Here is a 22,740-nt window from a genome sequence, read left to right on the forward strand (position 1 = left end):
ATTAAGAGGTATAGTAAAAATCTACCATAAGATTCTAAAAGTATATAGAATTATAAAGTCCCAGCCTTGTTAACAAATGTAGAAATAGCTGCGAACTAGTACTTTAGTGTCTTGTATAATACTTCAGTGTTGTATAAATGAAAGCTGGTTATATTCTATCCTACACCCTTATTATATCAACTCATTTCACCCCAAAGGTACTGTAAGACCCCCCAAAAACCAAGGGAGACCCAGCGCCCCACGCCTCGGAAGGTGATACCCATATCACTCTCAAGAAATGGTCTTGATGCAATAACATGAGGATTTCTTTATTCCAGAATTCTGGGTTCCACAGCGTACACCACGCAGGGGTAGAGGACTGTGGACCCCGAGTACCAAATTGCGACAGCTTTTATAAATTCACAAAGCCTGCGAATCACAAACCAATCATTTCTTAGCATGGAGAGCCCCACGAAAGGCGAGCCAATCGATTTGTACCACTCCATAGTTTTTAGGCCAATCAGTTTAAATTATCAGAGCCCTTGTTCAGTGGACCAATCAGTTTCCTATTTTCTTGGAGTCTATAGCTGTGTGAACTCCTGGATCGGAGTAATAGCGTAAGCAGTTTACAGAAGCAAGATAAGCTTAGCTCATTTCCAGTTACCTTGTGGGGCCAGGATCACCTATTCAAGGCCCTTTTGCTTAGGTCTTAAAGGGTGGACTCTGGAATGTGAACTTTTACCTAGTTTCTAACAAAGAGCACAAAGAGCAGGCTCTGGAATATGAAGTGTTTGGGGCTCCTTAGAAGGCTGGAGTTAGGCTGTATTTTCTATTCTTTCAGTACTATCATTACTCTCAACTTACAAATGAGGAAACTAAGGCAAAGAAACAGTTGTCTAAGAACAACATGCAGCTAGTGTCTAGCTTAATACCCAGACAGGTGCTGCAAAGTTCTAACTGTAAACCGCCATCTCTTGCTCCCAGGCAGGATGTGTGCCTCAACTTGCAGCAGTCATTGGATGCTGACACTTGCTGTTTTTCAAGAGTCTACCTATTGCCAGGTCCCTTAATCATAGGCAAGCTCTATATGATCCTTGGCAATCCATCTCCCTTATAACCCCACGCTTCTAGCTCTGCTTCCTAGAGTGCCTCGGATTTGACTCTGTCATGATCTTTTCAGTGTTTAAAAACAATCCAAGTCCTCAGATATAAACAGATTTGACTTCTGGGTCCTCACTGCCCAGCCGCAGCTGCTGTGTATACTTGAGCCTCAGTGGGGCTCTCTGATGGCTCCCAGCTCCCCCACTCCAGGGTCTTCCAGGGACAACCACGCTCTAAACCTGAGCCTATCCAAAAAGAAGTACTTCTTCCCCCTTCCTGTGCATCAAATGCTAGGTCCCTAATGTGAGAGATTTTGAATTCGTCAGGATTTTTGAGTTTAACAACACTTTGCTGACTGTCAAGCCTTCCTTGGTGGCATTCCAATTTTCATGAATACTTTTCCAGAAAGAAAGTGCCTCTTCTTGCCTTAAGACAGAAAGTTTTCTCTTTTTAAGTTTTGTCTTGTTCTAGAGCTAAGTGCAGCAAGGGCTTAGAAGTAGGGTTAAGACCTAAACCCAAGAAGTTGGAAAAATCAAAGCCCTGCCTTTACAGGAAGGCTTGGCTCCAGGGGCGAGATAATAGTGAAAAGGAACAGAAAGAAAACTAAACCTCATTGTCAAAGGTTAGCCATCTGACAGGCAGAAAAGACAGAGCCCCTGTCCACTATCTACCACAGGCACATCCTGCCACAACCTAAGAAAGAGGCCTCGGCTTCTATGCAGATGCCTCAGTGCTGTGGTGACCAGTGTGATATGGGTCGCAGAGAAAAGATGCCAGACTGTGCACAGAAAATGGCTGAACACAAACCTGGGTACCTTGAAGGCCAAGCTCACCCTCTTGCCTGCCCGGAACTCCACTACTCTTGACCGATTCTCTCCCCCAACATGATTCAAATCTGAGTCTGGAAGAACCAAAAGTCCCTTTCACTTTTACCCTGAAAGAGCAGGGTGGACCAGCTGCTTCTTTGTGTGAGCAGCCTGTGGGTACCCGAGAATTACGAAAGGGAGACAGGTGCTCTGTAAATTTCCACTGTCCACCTGACTGCACTTTACCTCGGGTGTCTGCAGTTGCCTCGAGGGGCCGCAGGGAGCGGCAGGAGTGCACAGTGCACAGGCTAAGATATGGATCCCTGCAGGTGAAGGATCCTTTATTCTAAACATGGGCTCTATCCAAGGACACTGTCCCCAAATTCCTCTCATTCTTGAGTGCTTGGGCTTACAACCCATCTTCCCAGGTGGAGAGGTGGAAGTTGGACTCAGCATTCCACATTCCTCAGATGTCCCCCATGTCATTGGACACCTGCTGAGACTCCCAGCACACATCCTCCGGGTCCTTAAAAATAAGCTGGGCCCCAAGCCCCACTGCTACTATTCCTTCCATAGCTTGTAGCATAGTTCATTATTAAAGGAAAACAAGAGATTCCAGCATTTGAAAGTTCTCTGGGAGTCAAAGACTGCTCCCTAAAGAAGTCAGACATATTCTAAAATCAAATTCCATTATAAACACAAAGTTCTGAAAAGGACAAAGTGGGTTATCTATGAATCCAGTAGACATCTGTAGCAGGAACAGCGGAGGAGGGGCTGGGGGTGCCTCTATGTAAACGCTAAGGCCTGCACAGCCTCAAAAGCATTTTCTTTTTTTCTTAGATATTTGCTTTATTTACATTTCAAATGTACCCCTTTCAGCATTACCCCTCTGTTATCACATTCCCCTCCCCCTGCTCACCAACACCCCAAGTTTCCTGATTTGCATTCCCCTATTCTGGGGAACCAAGTCTTCACAGGACCAATGGCCTCTCCTCTCATTGATGTCTTAAATGGTCATCTTCTGCTACATATGTACCTGGAGCCATGGGTCCCTCCATGTATACTCTTTGGTTGGTAGTTTAGTCTCTAGGAGCTCTGGGGGTACTGGTTGGTACATATTATTGTTCCTCCTACAGGGCTGCAAACCTCTTCAGCTCTTGGGGTTCTTTCTCTAGCTGCTCCATTGGGGACCCTATGCTCATTCTATCCACACTTTGGTCTTCCTTCTTCTTGAGCTTCATGTGAGTTGTATCTTGGGTATTGTGAGCTTTTGGACTAATATCCACTTATCAGCAAGTACATACCCTGTGTGTTCATTGGTGATATCATTCAGGATGATATTTTCTAGCTCTATCCCTTTGCCTAAGAATTTCATGAATTCGTTGTTTTTAAAAGCTGAGTAGTACTCCATTGTGTAAATGTACCACATTTTCTGTCTTAGTCAGGGTTTCTATTCCTGCACAAACATCATGACCAAAAAGCAAGTTGGGGAGGAAAGGGTTTATTCAGCTTACACTTTCACACTGCTGTTCATCACCAAAGGAAGTCAGGACTGGAACTCAAGCAGGTCAGGAAACAGGAGCTGATGCAGAGACCATGGAGGGATGTTTCTTACTGGCTTGCTTCCCCTGGCTTGCTCAGCCTGCTCTCTTATAGAACCCAAGAGCACCAGCCCAAAGGTGGTACCACCCACAAGGGACCCTCCCCACTTGATTACTAATTGAGAAAATGCCCCACAACTGGATCTCATGGAGGCACTTCCCCATCTGAAGCTCCTTTCTCTGTGATAATTCCAGCCTGTGTCAAGTTGACACACATAACTAGCCAGTACAATATCCATTCCTCTGTTGAGGGACATCTGGGTTCTTTCCAGCTTCTGGCTATTATAAATAAGGCTGCTATGAACATAGTGGAGCATGTGTCCTTATTACATGTTGGAGCATCTTCTGGGTATATGCCCAGGAGTGGTATAGCTGGGTCCTCAGGTAGTGCTATGTCCAGTTTTCTGAGGAACCACCACACTGATTTCCAGAGTGGTTTTACCAGCTTGCAACCCCACCAGCAATGGAGGAGTGTTCCTCTTTCTCCACATCTGCTCCAGCATTTGCTGTCCCCTGAATTCTTGATCTTGACCATTCTAACTAGTGTGAGGTAGAATCTCAGGGTTGTTTTGATTTGTATTTCCCTGATTATTAAGGATTTTGAACATTTCTCTGCCATCCTCAGTTGAGAATTCTTTGTTTATATCTGTACCCATTTTTAATAGTGTTATTTGATTCTCTGGAGTCTAACTGCTTGAGTTCTTTGTATATATTGGATATTAGCCCTCTATTGGATGTAGGATTGGTAAAGATGTTTTCCCAATCTATTGGTTGCCGTTTTGTCCTATTGACAGTGCCCTTTGCCTTACAGAAGCTTTGAAATTTTTTGAGGTTCCATTTGTCAATTCTTGATCTTAGAGCATAAGCTATTGGTGTTCTATTCAGGAAATTTTCCTCTGTGCCCATGTGCTCCAGGTTCTTCCCCACTTTCTCTTATATTAGATTCAGTGTATCTGGTTTTATACGGAAGTACTTGGTCCACTTGGACTTGAGCTTTGTACAGGGAAATAAGAATGGATCAATTTGCATCCTTCTACCTGTTGACTGTCAATTGACCTAGCACCATTTGTTGAAAATGCTATCTTTTTTTCCACTGGATGGTTTTAGCTCCTTTGTCAAAGATCAAGTAACCATAGGTGTGAGGGTTCATTTCTGGGTCAATTCTATCCCATTGGTCTACCTGCCTGTCACTGTACCAATACCATGCAGTTTTTATCACTATTGCTCTGTAGTATAGCTTGAGGTCAGGGATGGTGATTCTGCCAGAGGTTCTTTTATTGTTGAGAATTTTCGCACTCCTGGGTTTTTTGTTATTCCAGATAAATTTGGAAATTGCTCTTTCTAACTCTATGAAGAATTGAGTTGGAATTTTGATGGGGATTGCATTGAATCTGTAGATTGCTTAAATAGAAATAGATGGATCACTACCCAATTTGTTTTATGAAGCCACAATTACTCTGATACCTAAACCACACAAAGACCCAACAAAGAAAGAGGACTTTAGACCAATTTCCCTTATGAATATCGATGCAAAAGTACTCAGTAAGATTGTTGCCAACTGAATCCAAGAACACATCAAAATGATCATCCACCATGATCAAGTAAGCTTCATCCCAGGGTTGCAGGGATGGTTCAATATATGGAAATCCATCAATGCAATCCACTATATAAACAAACTCAAAGAAAAAAAAAAACCACATGATAGTTTCATTAGATGCTGAGAAAGCATTTGACAAAATCCAACCTCTTTTTATGGTAAGTCTTGGAAAGACCAGGAATTCAAGACCCATATCTAAACATAGCAAATGCAATATAAAGAAAACCAGTAGTCAACATCAAATTAAATGGAGAGAAACTTGAAGCAATCCCACTGAAATCAGGGACTAGACAAGGCTGTCCACTCTCTCTCTCTCTCTACCTGTTCAATATAGTACTTGAAGTCCTACCAGAGCAATTAGACCACAAAAGGAGGTCAAGGGGATTCAAATTGGAAAGGAAGAAGTCAAAGTATCACTACTTGCAGATGATATGATAGTATACTTAAGTGACCCCAAAAATTCCACCAGAGAACTCCTATAGCTGATAAACAACTTCAGCAAAGTGGCTGGATATAAAATCAACTCAAGCAAATCAGTAGCCTTCCTCCTATACTCAAAGGATAAACAGGCTGAGAAAGAAATTAGAGAAATGACACCCTTCACAATAGTCACAAATAATATAAAATACCTTGGTGTGACTCTAACCAAGCAAGTGAAAGATCTGTATGACAAGAACTTCAAATGTTTGAAGAAAGAAATTGAAGAAGGTCTCAGAAGATGGAAAGATCTCCCATGTTCATGGATTGGCAGGGTTAATATAGTAAAATTGGCCATCTTGCCAAAAGCATTTTTTTTTTTTGAGACAGGGTTTCTCTGTATAGCCCTGGCTGTCCTGGAACTCACTCTGTAGACTAGGCTGGCCCCAAACTCAGAAATCTGCCTGCCTCTGCCTCCCACAGTGCTGGGATTAAAGATGTGTGCCACCACTGCCCAGCACCAAAAGCACTTTCTATAGCAGTGCCTAATTCAGGACTGCCTGAGACACCAAGGATTGTTGATACAGACAATGTCAGCCAATCAGGAACTGCTGTTTTGAAGAGATACCTTTTTGGAACCAATGGGGTGCAGGTGGAGGGTATTAAAGGAGCTTGCAGCAGTGTTCAGATGAGCTTGGTACAGCATTTCTCACCCACTCCAGAGTCTGTGTCTTTGAGCCAACTTGCTCCCAACCCCCAAGAGCAGGTAGGGTCAGGGGGCAAGTAGCCCAAGACACGGGCAGCAGACATCAAACTGCCAAGGGCAGCCAGGGAAGCATTATGTTTTCTTCAGATTCCCTGTGCAGAGCCAGGCTGGGTTTGTTGTTGTAAGCTCCAGTGAGGTTCCAGTGAATAGAAAGTCTGAGAATCACTAATCAAACATTGTATAGTTGTTAAACATGTGTTTATGCTCACCCACAAAGGGCTCTCATCTCTTACAGTCACATGATCTGCTAACAGAAAAGGACTACAGGATTTTTTCTAAATCGTGAATTTTTATTTATTTTTCTTTGTTTTCTTCTTCCTTTTTTTTCATAGATTTTTTCTCACATAGTGTATCCTGATAATGGTTTCCCCTCCCTCTGCTCCACCCAGTTCCCTCCCAAGACCCCTCTCATCCCAACCCACTCCCTTTCTGCCTCTCATCAGAAAGCAAACAGCCTTCTAGGGGATAATAATAAATAAATTATCAGATAAAACAAAGCCTAGTACATCAGAATGAGACAAAATAATCAGAAGGAAAGGGGCCCAAGAGAAGGCACAAGAATCATGGACGCACTCATTCCTGCACTTGGGAGTCCCATAAAAACACTTAAGTGGAGGCCATAGTCTATACAGAGGACCTGGCACAGACCCATGCAGGTGCTGTGCATGCTGCCTCAGTCTCTGAGTTCATATAGGCTTTGATCAGTTGATTTAGAGGACCTTGTTCTCTTCCTCCATCCCTTCAGAGCCTTATACTTTCTCTTCTTCTGTAGGGTTCCCTGAGCCATGAGGGGAGGGAGTTGATGGAGACATCCTATTTAGGGCTTAGAGTTCCAAGGTCTCTTTCCCTCTATGCATAATGTCTGGGTCTCTATTTGTTCCCATTTGCTGCTAAAGGATGCTTCTCCAAAGATGGCTGAGGAAGGCACTGGTCTATGAGTATAGAAGAATGTCATTAGGAGTCATTTGATTGCTACATCTTTTTTTTTTTTAAGAACAACAGTATTTGGTTTTACCCTAAGTCCCTGGGCCACCAAGTGACTCTTGGTCACTCAATCAGTGTTGGGTATGGGTTCCATCTCCTGCAGTGGGCCTCAAGTCAAACCAGATATTGAGATACTGGTTGGTTAGTCCCACAAGTATGTGATACCATCACACTAGCAGATCTTGTAGGCAGAACACCAGTGTAGATCAAAGGGTTTATGGATGGGTAGGTGTCTATGTTTCTGTTTTGGTAGTGTGCAGAGTGCCCTTCTGTACCAAAGACACTAGAATGTAAGGATGAAGGCTCTACATAGGCACAAGCTCAACTCATATGCAATGGGTTGTGTGGGTGTTGTCTCCAGCAATGGGGTCTTGCTCTCAGTTTGTGGAAAGCAACCTGTGGTCTTGGCAGCAGCCAAGTTTGGTTTTGGGGGGTGGGAGGAGTGGAGGGGAGTGGAGGAGGTTTTGTTTAGGGATTGCCATGGACCCTTCTGACCAACAGTTCAATTAGATGTAACTTAATCCCGATACTGGAAGCTTCATTTGGTGATGAGAAATCGCCAATTGGGACTTTCTTCCCCCATTATTTGACAATTTCACCTTATTTGACCACCTTCATGTATGTATATATTTTAGAAAGTTTCTACTATACTAGGTTTCCATATATATAATTATTTTAATTGTTTAGATTTATTAGATGTATTGTTAGATTATATGTGCCATGTATATGTCTAACACCTGTGGAATTCAGAAGAGGGTATTAGTTCCCAAGGAATAGGAGTTATAAATGATTATAAACCACCCTCTGGATATTGGAAACAAAATGCAGGTCCTCTGCAAGAGCAACAAATGCTCTTAACTGCTGAGCCATCTCTCCAGCACCCTGGGACTATAGAATTTTTTTCAACATAATATTTGGATTGATTATTTGGGAATTTTACATCATGCGCCCAATCACACTCACCTCCCAGTTCTTGCAGTTTCGTCCCTGCTTGTGACCTCACGACCCTGCCCCAAGAAGAAGAAGAGACACAAGTCCAATTTCTGTTGCCCAATTTGGATTAGAGCATTTTAAAGCTGGAAGGTCATTAGCTAGGCCAAGCTCCCTTGATGAGGACAAGTCAACAGAGTCTTGATGCAAAGGCAGGAGGGGTAACAAAGACTTTTTGACTAGGAGTCACTTTCAGAGGCTCTACACTAACCATCATTTATCAAATCATCCATGAAAACAGTCTAAAATATTGACAATATTCCTAGAACATTTCTAGGATTTCAGAAAGTCTTTAGGAAATACCCCAGACGGAATCTAGGAAGGAGGTACATTCTGGCCCTCCCAAAGATTCTCCTCTCAAAGTAAAAGCCATATGTTCTTTGGAAGCATTCGTGCCCAACGCTGTGGGAGGGACTGCACCTGACTGCATGATAAATGCTGGATGCCTGGGATGTGGTGGAGTGAGGAACTATTAGTTCCAGCCTGTGCCTCCCCCTCTTCTCTCTCACAGTGGAGGGAGAGCACTCACCCTCCTGTTTCCCTTCATTGCCCACTGGCCTGGTGTTGGCCCTGCTGCCTAGAGTTTGTATTATCTGCCTAGTGACCTCCATTCTGTTGACTTTGCAGCTGTTACAAACCATCCCTGTTGGGGTCGGCCAGGTCTACGGCTGTGACAACCCCTGGACAGGTGGCGTGATCCTGGTGGCTCTGTTTATCTCCTCCCCGCTCATCTGCTTGCACGCAGCCATAGGGTCGATCGTGGGGCTGCTAGCAGGTGAGAGAGAGTCCAAGCTCTGTGGGGGGGGGGGATCTTTAGGAACATTTTTCCTCACCCCATTTCTCCTCAGCACATAGAAACCATTCCGAACTCATCTTCACTAGAGTTTCAAACGTCATCTGGAGGAGAAAAATCTATTTTTCCCTTCCTTGAGGCTCCTCCAAAGAGAGCAGATTGAAGTAAGAGAACATGTGAAGAAATGCAAGGGCCCTTACTGTGGAGCCCCGCAGTAGAGGGAGTTGGCGGCCGGAGCAGTGAAGGACCAAGCTGGGTACACGTGGTCCAGCACTTGGACGTGTTAGGCAAGCTAAAAGGAAAGAATTCCTAAAATTGGATTGGCATTTTCTAAGCATAATTTCATATTCCTACACATATGTATATGTATGTACACACATTTATATATGGATATGCTCTTTCCCATAATAGAGTCATAAAATAGGGTAGGGGACCCTGGGAGTACAAGACTATTTTTGAATTAATCTAATGTTTTGCAAAGACTTTTAGAAACAGAACTTTCTAAAAGAAAAAAATGTAACTGGAAATGATTTTGAATTCCTCAAAACCTCATCACAATAATGCAAGAGGCACTGATTCTTTACCCATATTTACCTGCTGTTTGCACCTGCCCCTGAGGCTCTGGCACCCCAATCGTTCTCCACATCCATCTATGTGTGTCTGGGCATAATTGTTTCTCAAGCCTCTGAAACAGAATTGAAATGGTTGACAGTGCAGCAGCTTGGGGTGAAGGAGGGTACTGATGTCCCTCCCTGAGTGCTCCTTAACCCAGACATCATCACCTGCATGTGCACGCACACACTACACACACAACACACACATGCACACCTACACACACAACACACACATGCACACCTACACACACATACATGCACACACGCACACATGCGCACACACACATACCACACACATGCACGTGCATACATGCACACGCACAACACACACACATGCATACATCACACACACACACACATGCATGCACACATGCATATCACACACACACACGTGAACACACACACACATGCACACATGCACATCACATGCACACGTGCACACGCGCGCACACACACACTACACACACAACACACACACACACGCACATGCGCACATGTGCACACATGCACACACATGCGCACATACACACACTGCGCACACACACACACATGTTCGCACACACGCACATGCACACACCACACACACATGCACACCACACACACATGCACACATGCACATCACATACACACGCGCACGTGCGCGCACAAACACACACACACACCATGCACACATGCACACCACACGTGAATGAGGGGACAGAGGCCACCTTGAGGGCTGGCGTCAGCCATGGGAAGGCCTTTCTTCTGTGGCCCAAACTTACCAGAAACACCACACCTTCTCTTGTAGCACTGACTGTGGCCACTCCCTTTGAGACAATCTACCTGGGCCTTTGGAGCTACAACTGTGTCCTCTCCTGTGTCGCCATTGGAGGAATGTTCTACGCACTCACCTGGCAGACACACCTGCTGGCCCTTGTCTGTGGTAGGTTTTTTAAGAAAGTGACAACTGAGCCCCTCTGGCTGGCCTTTTATTAGTTCTATGTCTGTGCTAATCCCTTATCAAAATCGGGAGGGGGGACAAGATGAGGACCCCCACTCTCAAAGTGAGGACTGCCAGCCCGATGAGAAACCATGATGAATGTGCAAGAGGATATAAGGATGTGTGACCTTTAACCTCTGCCCTCAGAAAGTGCACAGTGGTTGGAGGAATACAGGTCGGGTAAAGGCTGGCACCAAACACCAAGGCCGTCGGGAGGCAGCTCTGGGGCTGGGCCCCTGCTTTGCTGAAACAGTAGCTGGAGAAGACAGGCTCTGGGAAGCTCACTTCACTCACAGGTCTTCTTCCTCCACAGCCCTGTTCTGTGCATACATGGGAGCGGCCCTGTCCAATATGATGGCAGTGGTAAGTCCAGACTGTGTGGACACTAACCCGAGGTCTTCCTCCCCCAGCAGAGCTTCCAGGCACTTGGGGTCAGATAGAAGACTGAGGAAAGGTGTAAGGGTAATACAATCCTGTCCATTATCCAATGTGCGTGTCAAGATTTACCCATGATTATATCCAAAGAATTTTGAGCGTGGAGTTCTAGCGTGTGTGGGTATGTGTATGTGCACATGTGTCGAAGGACAACTGTGAAAAACAGGGATGGACAGATGGCCCTCTGGTCTGGGTGTAAGACCCATTCAGGCCCAGCATTAAAGGATTCCAAGTGTCCGCTAGAGAGGTGGCTCAGTGGTTAAGAGCACAGACTGCTCTCCCAGAGGTCCTGGGTTCAATTCCCAGCCACCACACGGTGGTTCACAACCATTTGTAATGAGATACAATGCCCTCTTCTGGTGTGTCTGAAGACAGCTACAGTGTACTCACATATATAAAATCAGTAAATCTTTGGAAATCAGTGAGTTTGAGGCCAACTTGGGTGTTTTGAAACCCTATTTTAAAGAAAGAAAAACAAAATACAAAATTAGAACTGAAAAAAAAAAGATTCCGAGTGTACCCAAAGAGAGCAACACCTCAATTTCTTCTGACTCTGAAGCTAGGCCTACTAAAGCCTTCATCTGGCAGAAGGCAGGGCTCTCCATTCTCAGTCTCTATCACATCCTTCTCCTCAGGTTTCTGGCCCAAGACAGGGGCCTAGCAACAGCCTTCCATTTCTGGTTTCAATCTGCAGGTTGGCGTACCACCAGGCACCTGGGCCTTCTGTCTCTCCACCCTCACCTTCCTCCTCCTCACAAGTAACAACCCCGGCATCTACAAGCTCCCACTCAGCAAAGTCACCTACCCGGAGGCCAACCGCATCTACTTCCTGACAGTGAGACACAGCAGCGAAGAGGAGAAGGCCCCCAATGGTGACTAGCTCAGCAGCAGGCAGAAATGTTCTTCTTCCCTGCATCCGCGTGGTCTCCACTCCGGGCCAATCAACCCGGCACACACTTTCCTTGCCTCTCCTTGCACCTGTATCAAATCAAACCCACTTGTTCCTCCCTAACCCTGAGGCTGATTCCACCCCTCTGCCTAGATCTTTATAAACTACCCATGGTGGCATTAAAGGAAGCTGGTCTGCCCTTGCTGGAATTGGAATTGAGGAGTCTGATTTGCATGTTGCTGGTGTAAAATGAAACCACTCCTTAGTCTTTTGAGAAAAGGGTTAAGGGATGATAGGGACGCATCTAGATAAAGGATGCTGTAGCAGTGACCAGGCTGGGTGGCTCCCAGGCAGACATGGAGCAGAGACATGTGAGGACGCATAGTAAGAAGGAAATGCACCCTGGTTTAGAACTAGGGGGTGGTGGACACAAGGAGCTTTCCACAGGAGAGGGTTTTGGCAGTGATGGAGGGGTGAGGTGCCCTGCATATGTTAATAAAGAATCTAGAACCTTGGAGCTTTCCCTGCCGGTAGCCACTAAACGGCTTCTCCCAGCACTCAGTATAAAAGCCCACGTCTCCGTTACGTAAAAACAAGAGCCTAATAGCTTATCATAACATACTCCATCTCTCCCAGTCTGAGACCCTGGAGCCTTTATAGCCCTCCTCCCTTCCCCTCAGCAACACGTACTTCTAGACTCTGGGTGCTTCCCCAGCCCAGGTGTTTGGAGCTGTTTATTATTCTTACTAACACGCCTCTTCCTTTTGCAAGAAATCTATACTCAGCCCCACCTCGCGCCTTGTCCTCGCGCCCTGTCCTCCTGCATTCACTGACTTTGCTCCCCTCTTTGTCATCCTGTCTTGCGAGCTCCATACTCATCTTTAGAACTCTTCCCCGAGGATCTGCTTCAAGTAGGACCTGAAAGAATGCCGGTGATGTTTTGCAACTCTGCATGGCTACAGAGTCTTGTCCCCGGCCAATAAGTGACATCTTATCTGGTCAGGGGGTGCCCAGATGGCCATAAATGCTGTCTCTTCATTCCCTATTTCTATTTCAAATGAGAAACATGATTCTTTTTTTTTTCTTTTATAAACAACCTTCCTTTCTAGATGCCCATGTTGTTTCTAAAGTTGAGCCTGGTGACCATCTGTCACCCTGCCTTTCCACACGTAAAAAGCCTTTGCTCCACTCAGAGATTTTGTCCTGACATTGGTTTGACTCACACTTCTCTGCTCTCTCTCTCTCTCTCTCTCTCTCTCTCTCTCTCTCTCTCCATGACCCTGGAGCCTCTCTGCACCTCCTCGGACCTCCATGACCTCAGTTCTAAGTGTCTTGCCTTCCACTTCACGGTTCTCACCATTTATCTTTTTGCTTTGAGGTATTTCATGGCTTCTTTCCTGCAACTCAGCAGACGCATTGGATTTGGGGGTTCAGAAATCATAGTTTGGGTTTTATAAAACCTTTGGGGTAAGGCTGCACATTTTGTGCCTGTTTCCTCTTGCCTTTGAAAGCTATGTGATCCCAGCTTCATCCATTCCTTCCCTTCCCATCTGGGCTCTCCTGCTGGTAACCACGTAGCATCTGTCAGTGCACAGAGCCAGAGAGCTCTGCCTGTAGGATGACCATATTTGTTCGCTCACCCAGAAGATTCCTTTACGTGGAACTGTTAATAGGTTACTCAACCCAGGGCTTGACAATAAACCAGGAAAGAGTCAGACCCTGCCCTGCCTTCAAGGAATTTATTTTACGGTGATTTGCCTGGCCAGCTGAAAAGTCTCACCTCAGACGAGGATGCAGGCCAGACAGCCCAAGTGCAGATTAGCTCACAGCACCAGTTTTCATATCAAGGCAGCTACCTGGATGGGTTGGTCTTCCATTCAGGAATTGTCTCAGGAATGATTTTAAAGACTCCAGGAAATTTTCTATGCCTCTTCTCCCCATGACCCCATAGCTTCCCGTAGCTGCTACCCAAGCGTTCCCAGCCATCCCTTCGATTTGAGGTTTGGAACCTGTTAAAATATAAACAGCCCTGGGCTGGTAATGAAGTAAGCATGGTCAGTCACTCGCATCTTAGGTGGTAGGTGTCATTTATGAGAATAGGTTTGATTCTAAGAGGAAGAGAGTACGGAGAAACACAAGCAGCACATTCTGAACCTATGTGTGAAGGGCCGAGATGTGGCCAGGTTGGGTAGATGAACTGAAGGATCCTTCTCCTGCTAGAAATGAGGGTGGTATGCCTTGGGAAGAAACATGACGGAGCCTCAGCTGTCTTCAGGGGATGGCTCTGAAGCACAACACAGAGGTGATGATGGCATGAGCCCGTGAAGAGAGCCTCTTTGTAACAGTTGTCCAAGCAATGGTAGCTACTTAAACTCAGTTTCCCACTCGCGCAATGCTGAAGCAACTGGAGACCTGTTGAGGTACTTTGTTTACTGAGCAGAGGGCTAGACCAGGTGTCTACTACAGTGTCCCTTTCTAAACTCAAAGTACCCATGATTCTGTGACCCTGAGTCTTCCCTGAAGAGTAAAGAGGAAGCTAATGTGGTAGAACATCAGAACGTAGGTATTCACTAGAACATCAGTCACTAAAAATATGCCACTATTACTTTGCAGATTTTTACAAAGTTTGACCAGTCAGCCATCTGGTCAGTTTACCAAGATTCTTATGCTGGTTTCTTGAGAGTATCACTCACCTGGTCTCTCCCTTCACCTGCCTTTCCCCATAGTCTTCCCTCTGAATGGTCTTCCTCTTCTCGGCCCTCTAAGATCCAGCCACTATTTGGTCTTCTTGGACTGCATTTGTGACTCTATCCACTCAGTACCCCCGCCCCTCACAGGCCAGTGCACATCCTGTGTAATGCTGACCCTTTGTTCCCTCAGATCTCAAAAGCTGTGAAGGACTTGAGACATTCTCATTTAAAACCAAGTGAAACTGGCAGTTTCGCAGGGACCAGGAGTTCCAGCAAACCACACACAGTCTTATTTGAAAGCTCCTTTAAACATAACCACATTGAGGAGTGGGGTACTTGTTTTTGCCTCTAGATATCCCAAGGAGATAGTAGAATCCATGGGACCCATTCCACCTGGAGCGGATCTAGAAGGGACCTTAAAAAATGAGGTGGGAGGGAGGACTGCAAGTCCCCTTGAAGCAACCCTTTACAAATGGTAAGTTCAAGCCTCCAGCCTGTTCTTACAGTCGGACGGGAAGGGGATCTGTGGAAATGGAAGGAAGCCAAGGAGACAGACACACTTTGGAGCACAAATAGTATGGCCCTTTCCTCCAAAGAGTCTGACTACTGTGTAGACCCTGGTATTAATTTCACCATCCTCTGTCTTCTTCAAATATGAAAATGCAGAGCTGAAGGAAACCAGAGCATTCTGAAGAAAACGTCCTTTTGAAGTGACTTCTGATTAAGCCCTCAGGACCTAAAAAGACTGTAGGTTTCCACGTGCCCTTGGTCTACTCCAACATTTGCTAGGACCCGCTAGGCACAAGATTCCACTGGCTGCCTCACCCCAAATACACCCTGTGGATAACATGAGTGGCTGAGAGACGCTGTATTGCACCATGGTTCTGGTTAGCTCTTGAACCCAGTGTGACATTCCTGGATGAGTTCTTTAAGGTGACTTCACAGGGGACTCTTCCCTCCAGCTTGGTAGCATATTATTGCTCATAAGCAGCATCTCTGCGCTGTGTCTGAGCCAACCAAGGTGGATTCTCAAGAAGCAGAGCTGAGCTCACTATGAAAAGTTCAAGAGCCCTAGAGGAGCCAGAGCAAGAGGGCAAAGGGCATCTGAGATGGAGCTGAGAGACTAGACAGCCAGGGGAAAGGAAAGCTCCAGGCTTCGCTATGAGGAGCAATCTATCATGGACCCCGAAAGGGCCTAAGTGTGGAATTAGTCTGCTCTCAACCAGCTCCCAACCTGTCCCTGGAATGTGAGGGCACCTGTGTGCCCCCACCCCACTTGTTTGCCTTTCATTCTCCTTGATCAAGGCCCTTCTTTGAGAGTCCCAAACACCTGGTGTAGGAAGGGAACCTTTGACGTCAGCAGGAAAGTTTGTCTACTCAAGTGGAGCTAATGTCCTTGATGTGAGGTATCATTCTGATCCTGGGGAGGATGCCACCTTCTACCCCAAAGTGCATGCTGGGAGCAGTATGTGAGTGTGAGGTCGATGACCCATAATACTCTTGAAGTCAAGCAAAGCATGTTTTGTTAGCCCCCTCTCTGACAGGTCAGTCCACCAGACCCACGGCTTCATGGGACTTGTGAGAGCCAGCCTCCCTAATATATAGACCTCAGGTCGTATTTAGGCCATCATGGTTAAGTCGTGCCCTTCTTAGTCTGAGATACCAGGAGACCCTGGTCATCAAGAGTTAGGGAGAAAGGTCTGAAATTTTCCACAGAAAGCCCACATTTAGTATTAGGCTGTGCAAACCTTTCCATTGAGTCGCTGATGGCAAGCACTAGTCCCCAGCCTGTGCCCTGCCTGTTGGGGAATTAAGTGCACTTATTGAGATTAGAAGGCAAATTGGTCCCCCAAGGAGACAACGCTTAGGTCATCGCTTACAGACAAATACTGGAGCTAGAATTCTAATGAGAAGTGGGTAATGCCTGAGAGATAACAAGGAAGCAGCTAGACAGTTGCAGGGCTGCCCTGTCAGGGAACTTACCTGATCCAGCTGCTAGGGAAACCATGACAGCTAGAATACACCTTCCCTGAGGTGCTTAGGAAGTATCTTTAGTCAGGAAGGCCCGAGTGCAGGAAGGCTGCCGAGAGATGTTTGTCTTTCTTCTTCCTCTATTGGTAGACCTGTGGCAAGCATGGGTCCAGGGGTAAAATTTGGTGGATTTACAAGAAGTTTCAAGAGGAAGGGCTGGAAGATACAGGGCAGTGAGGAGGTTCAGGCATAGGAGACTTCACAGCACCTGGAAGCTGAGAAGATTGGCAAGAAGCTTCTTCTCAAGTCTGACGATCTAGATTTCTCCAGCCCTATCTGGGACTCAAAAGAAGCCCAGGTAAGAGACACTGGGGGCATAAGGGAACCAGGTAGATACCCACCTACAGGACCAGGTGGCTTTTCAAAAGAAAACTCTTCTTTCTTTCTTTGCACTATATCTTGGGAAGGCAGTCATGGGATGGGGAAACCTATTAAGAATACTAGCAAAAAAAAAAAAAATCTAGATCCTGGAAGATTAAAGCTGGAAAGGCTCTTAAATGTTTATAGTTCTTGTTCTATAGATCTCTTGTTTTATAGATGAAGAAGCCTCAGGTAATCCAGAGACATACCCCGGTAATAAATGAGCAGGGGCTGAAGTTTAGGTGTGCAAATTGGCCACCTGAGCTGGCCTGTCTTGCTCACCATGTGACAGAACCAGGGTAACAAATCGGCCCCAGATTTCCTTTCCCAACTCTCCTGACCACTGTGTGAGTTTTGTGTGGTCTGTCATCCTTCCCACGCATCTCCAAGCCTTAGAGCTCTGATATCCAAGAGTCTTCAGGGAAGCACTCTTCCCTGTTGAAATGAGCTTCTTAGCTCAAACTTCTGGCTAATGAGATAAAGTCAAATACCTTCTTCCAGGAAGTCATTACCTGCTACAGGTTTGACTTGCCTCTGTGTCCTGTCCCCTTCTGTAAACATGCCAATAGAACTGGTTCATCCTACCCCAGGTGTGTCTACATATCCCAGCTCCTCAGCAATCTATTTCCTTGGTGCCCTTGTATATACCAATTTCAATAGCATATACACTTATTCCGTATAGCTGCAGAAAAGGGTATTTCTGGATGCCAGAGACCATAAAGGGCATTATTCCAGGATATAGAATTTATTTGATTAAACCATACAAAATGGTAATCTTACATCCTTACAAAATATGTGATCTGCCCCAAGACCAAAGCATAGGGTTAAAAGTATTTATCATACAAGGACTGAGGTGAACGTGTGTGTGTGTGTGTGTGTGTGTGTGTGTGTGTGTGTGTGTGTGTGCATGTAGATGCATATGTATGCATGTGTGTGGAGAACTGAAGTTGACACTGGGTAACAATAATTCTACATTTATTGAGGCAGGGTCCCTCACTGAACTCAGGTGTCATTATTTGTAGCCAGTCTGCTGGCCAGCTTGCCCCAATCCCCTGTCTCTGCCTCCCACAGGGTGCTAGAAGGACAAGGCTCCCACACCTGCCTGACTTTTCTGTGGGTCCAGGGATCCAACTTTTAATCTCCATGCTTGCGCCACAAGTGCTTTATGTGCTGGGCCAGCTTCCCAGATCCAACGTAAAAGTTTTACTACAAAGTTCTAAAAATTTTAAAACACAGTGGATAAATTCTCAGAGAGAGAGAGAGAATTGCCTCCCTGAGAGAGAATGGAGTGCTTTAATATCAGGTAAGAAAAGTGACTAGAATGTACCCCATGGGCCATTTGTGTCGGATCATATATGAGTAGACAGGAAGTAGGTAACTCTGTCATGGTAGATAGTAAATTTGATAACTCCATTCGTCCTTCCAGGGATTGTCCATTTCAGGTGAGGTAGCAGAGGTCATTGGAGATTGGGCTATCATTGCTTTTGTATTACTTTATAATCAACTGTGTCAAGCTCAATGCAGTTGGAATCTGGTTGTGAAAGTAAAGAGGTTTTCGTTTTATTTGGGGCACCTTTTTTTTTCTTTTTCATTTCTAGATCTGCCCTGGCAGATCAGCAAGGTCAAATTATTGACAAAAGGCAAAGGTCTCTTTCTTCTGGAACTACTTAGGAACTGAGAAAGAGCAGCAGGGAGTCTTGGTTGGCGTTGCTGCTCTGCCATAGACTTGTAGGAGCATAAGACACAATGGCTTGAGTCTCATCATGAAGGAGGTGGCATCACAGAAAGTTGAAGGTTAGGCGGAAACATCACCTGAAGGTCAAGTGGGAATCAGTGTAAAGAGCTGACAAAGTCATCTAGATCTTAATGACCTACAACCTAGAAGGTACCAATTATACAAGAATGTGAAATAAGGAGGGGCCCATGATACAGAGTAGAATTAAGATAATAGGAAAGGGTCTACGGACAGTAATAAAAGAATAACGAAACCTATGGTGCTTACAAGTGGCTAGAACACAGATGGGAAGTTTAATAGTGATTATGAACACTGGGAGCCCTGTGCCCAGTATAAGGACCAGTGATGTTCAGGTAATAGGAGTTACAATTCAAGTCATGAGCCAGGCCAGTTGATAAATTAGATTCTAGAGGTATCTGAAGGTAGATCTCACCTGGAGCTAGGTGGAAAGGGAGCCATCTCCAGGTGGCTCACGGAACAGGTTGCTTGAATTTGGAGTGGTAGAACAACCTTAACCCTGGGTGGACTAATCAACAGGCACAGGCCTTGTAACTTGGTTACAGATGAAGACATTAGGAGGACACGATAGGCTCAGGGTCAGACAGGTAGCCTTTTTATCCTGCCTTTTTATCCTACAAGAGGGTTAGAAGGTGGACATAGTCTCACAAGCTAGTATGACAAAGTGATCCTGAAAATATGCTTGAGACAATACTTGTCCTGGGTCTTGGAGACAGCCTCGATTGTCTGTCTTTCGTGATATTGACACAATGATGGAGATCATGACCCTCTGATCTGTTATGAGGGCTGTTGAGAGGAAGAACCTGGCATGAATGTTAGAGTAGCCCTTTGGCCTTCCCAGAAGATGGAGGTTAAGAGGCTGCATAAATAATTCTTAATTTTGAGAGCCTCACTCATTTCCTGAGTGAGATTGGAAATGAAAGTCAGGTCAGACCACAAGGACCAAGCAAACCCAGAGTGAAGTCACTGCAGTCCACGACGGCTGCTCAGCTCTGGGGCCTTTTCTGCTTTTGTGAGGAGTGCTCCATCCACCTAGTTAAGGTGCTCACTAGAACTAGTAGATATCTCAGTGCCCTGCATGGGGAAAAGTGTCAGTGACTGCTGTCTGCCAGCCTCCCAGCATAGTTCCCCTACTCTTGACAGGCTATAAAAGGAGATGGGGCCTCACAGCTCCTCTGGGATTTCCATGACAAGTGGGACACATTTTGGAAATAGACTATGTGAAGAATGCCTGTCTGTGAGAGGAGGCCCAGTTAGAATTTGGAGAGCTTTAGCCCTCAAATGTGTAGTCTGATGGCAATTGTGAAGTCTTTTCCATTAGAGGCATTGAGGGAGACAGAGCTTGTTTTCTGTAATCTGTGACCACCCCTCTGGAGGAGCTGTAAGGCCCTGGTCTAAAGCCCGCTGAGTCTGTTGAGGTGACATATTGAGAGAGGAAGAATACCAAGACCCAAGGCAGGCTTGAGCAGAAGCTGATTCCCCTGTTTGGCTTGTAAATCAGCTCAACTTTTACCCAGAGAAGTGTCAACGTGGTCTTTATGATGGACCTTGCAATACAATATACATAAAAGCCATCTGTGTTGGAGTCCAGATCTCTGTGAGAAAGTTCCTTCAGGGGCATGTTTAACTGGGTATTATCTGCAATGAGAATGGCTCTTTCTTTCCAGGTGGCTGCATGGCTGTGGGTATCATGGTATGAGCAAGGAAAATCTGTATCAATATTTCTTCCGAATTCTGACCCTAAAAAGTGTCAGGGTCTTTAAGAACTCCATGGCAAGATTCGATATTAGTGGACACAACTTCAAAACACTAGGCAGGAACAAAATTTGTTGGGTGGCATAGAGGTCTCGTAGAGATTGCAGAGGCAGTCTTTAAGGCTCCAGATGATTCTGGACCATAATGGGACAGGGACAGGTAGAAGAGCCGTAGAGTATTTACAGCCCCAGAAACTTAGAAGAGCCTCCAGTGTAGGGATGATAGCTCTATCTGGGGAAGGAATGGAGCAGCCTTCCCATAAACATATAGGAATGAGTAGAAGATATTTTTTACCATGCAGGTTAAAGGAGATAAAAACCAAGCTGGTTGGGGGACTGGAAAGTCAAACTGGAGAAGATGGTCAGGGCTGAAAACTTAGCCTCAGTATCAAAGAGGAATATGATTTTTCTCCCTGCCACATACACGGTTATTCAAGGATCATCCACAGATCTAGAGAAGACAGGAGTTTGTACAGCCTCAGAGCTGAATATTCCTCAAAGGGAGGGTGAGTCTCTCCTTTGAGACTTTGAGGGAGGTTGGGCTTCTCATAGCAAGGAACAGAGTTGGGGGCATTTATTGTTCTTTGGCTTTGAGCTCTTACTAAGGGAAGAGACAATCTTGTATTCAACAGGCCTCTACTTTGTGGATTGGACATGGCCTTGGGTGAGACTTGTATCTTGGTAGCCTTAGGCACTGTCAGATGAAATGTCCCAGCTAGCCACACCAAGAGCAGGAGAGAGTCTTTTGACCTGAGCCTAGGTCGTGTTACTACTGGATGGAGCCCTAAGATTCCCTGAGATGGGTGGAGAGGAGGATGTCACCACTATTGCCACCATGTGCACCTGCCTCTTATCCCTTTTTCTCGTAGCTTGACACTTTTGGCCAAAGGTCTTCTCCCAGTTATTAAAGAACTTAAAATCTATGTGTGCCTAATTACTAGAGGATCGAGCTATAGGCCCTGATCTAACGTTTGAAGTTTTATATTCAGATGTGGAGAGTCTTCGCTTATAAAGTGACTTCCAGGATAGCTTGGCCCTCTGGACTCTCGGGACTAGGACTGGCTTCCTGTCACACAAGTTTCCGTTGTTATAGACTGAAAGAGAGTTGGGTGCTCAGAAGACCCTGTGTTGTTATTTCCCATAGCTTTTAGTTAACAACTGTGACCATGGTCCTTTCCAGAATGGCTATTTGACTCAGGGGTAAGAAAACTTGCTGCATACATGTGAGGATGTGAGTTCAGAGCCCAGAACCTATGTAAAAGCCAGTATGGTTGAACATGCAAGTAACCCCAGTACTTGGTGGGAAGCAGGAGCAAAGACAGGACTTTCTAGTCAGCCAACCTGCACCCCCCCCAAAAAAAAATGGGAGCTCTAGGTTCACTGAGAGACCCTGTTTCAGCAGAATAAGGTAGAAGTGATAGAGGGACACATACGCACGTGTGTCCAACCCCCAACACACACACAGGCACACACACATACCCACAACACACATTCAAACCCACCCATATACACATGCATATCTCTCTCCCTCTCCCTCCCTCTCTCTCTTAACACATATGCACGCGCGAACACATGCACACATGCACACACACACACACACACACTCATAGATACACATTCAAACTCACCCATATACACACATGCCTCTCTCCACACACACAGGTACACACACACACACACACACACACACACACAGATACACATTCAAGCCCACCCATATACACACATGCATCTCTCTTCCCTCACTCCCTCTCTCTCTGTATCTCTGTCTCTCTGTCCATCTGTCTGTCTGTCTGTCTCTCTCTCTCTCTCTCTCTCTCTCTCTCTCTCTCTCTCTCACACACACACACACACACACACATCTTTTCATTCAGTCCTTCTCTTTCATTTCCTACACGAGTGGCCCAATAAGACCAGTGGGACTCTGTCAGGCACAGTAACAGAGCCTAACCAGGCTGAATTTGTTTTCAAGTATGAGCCTTAGCTGCTCAAATGCTTACTAGAGACAAGACACAGGACCTTTCCTTGTTCATGCATGCATCATGGGGTCAGGGTGACTTAGATATCCCTGCCAGGTTTGTCAAAGGCCACAGTGGGCCTTTGGGATCCTGGTTAAAAGATCCTAACTTGGATCATACCTGGGAAAAATCAGACGTGGAGAAGGAACTATGTACGCAGCGGTGCCTGGGTTCCCATCAGCC

The 22,740-nt window shown here is 45.7% G+C and overlaps 1 protein-coding gene across 1 annotated transcript in view; it reads left to right on the forward strand.

Moving 5' to 3' along the window:
- Slc14a2 (solute carrier family 14 member 2) overlaps nucleotides 1–22,740 on the forward strand; it is a 75,376-nt gene that overhangs the window by 24,718 nt on the left and 27,918 nt on the right. Inside the window, exons 6-9 of the mRNA XM_052155937.1 lie at nucleotides 8,869–9,016; nucleotides 10,436–10,570; nucleotides 10,941–10,990; nucleotides 11,757–11,934. Coding sequence (XP_052011897.1) covers nucleotides 8,869–9,016; nucleotides 10,436–10,570; nucleotides 10,941–10,990; nucleotides 11,757–11,934 — 511 coding nt within the window. The remainder of the gene's footprint in view (nucleotides 1–8,868; nucleotides 9,017–10,435; nucleotides 10,571–10,940; nucleotides 10,991–11,756; nucleotides 11,935–22,740) is intronic.

Source organism: Apodemus sylvaticus, chromosome 13 (genome assembly GCF_947179515.1).
Source record: "Apodemus sylvaticus chromosome 13, mApoSyl1.1, whole genome shotgun sequence".
Classification (NCBI taxonomy): Eukaryota; Metazoa; Chordata; class Mammalia; order Rodentia; family Muridae; genus Apodemus; species Apodemus sylvaticus.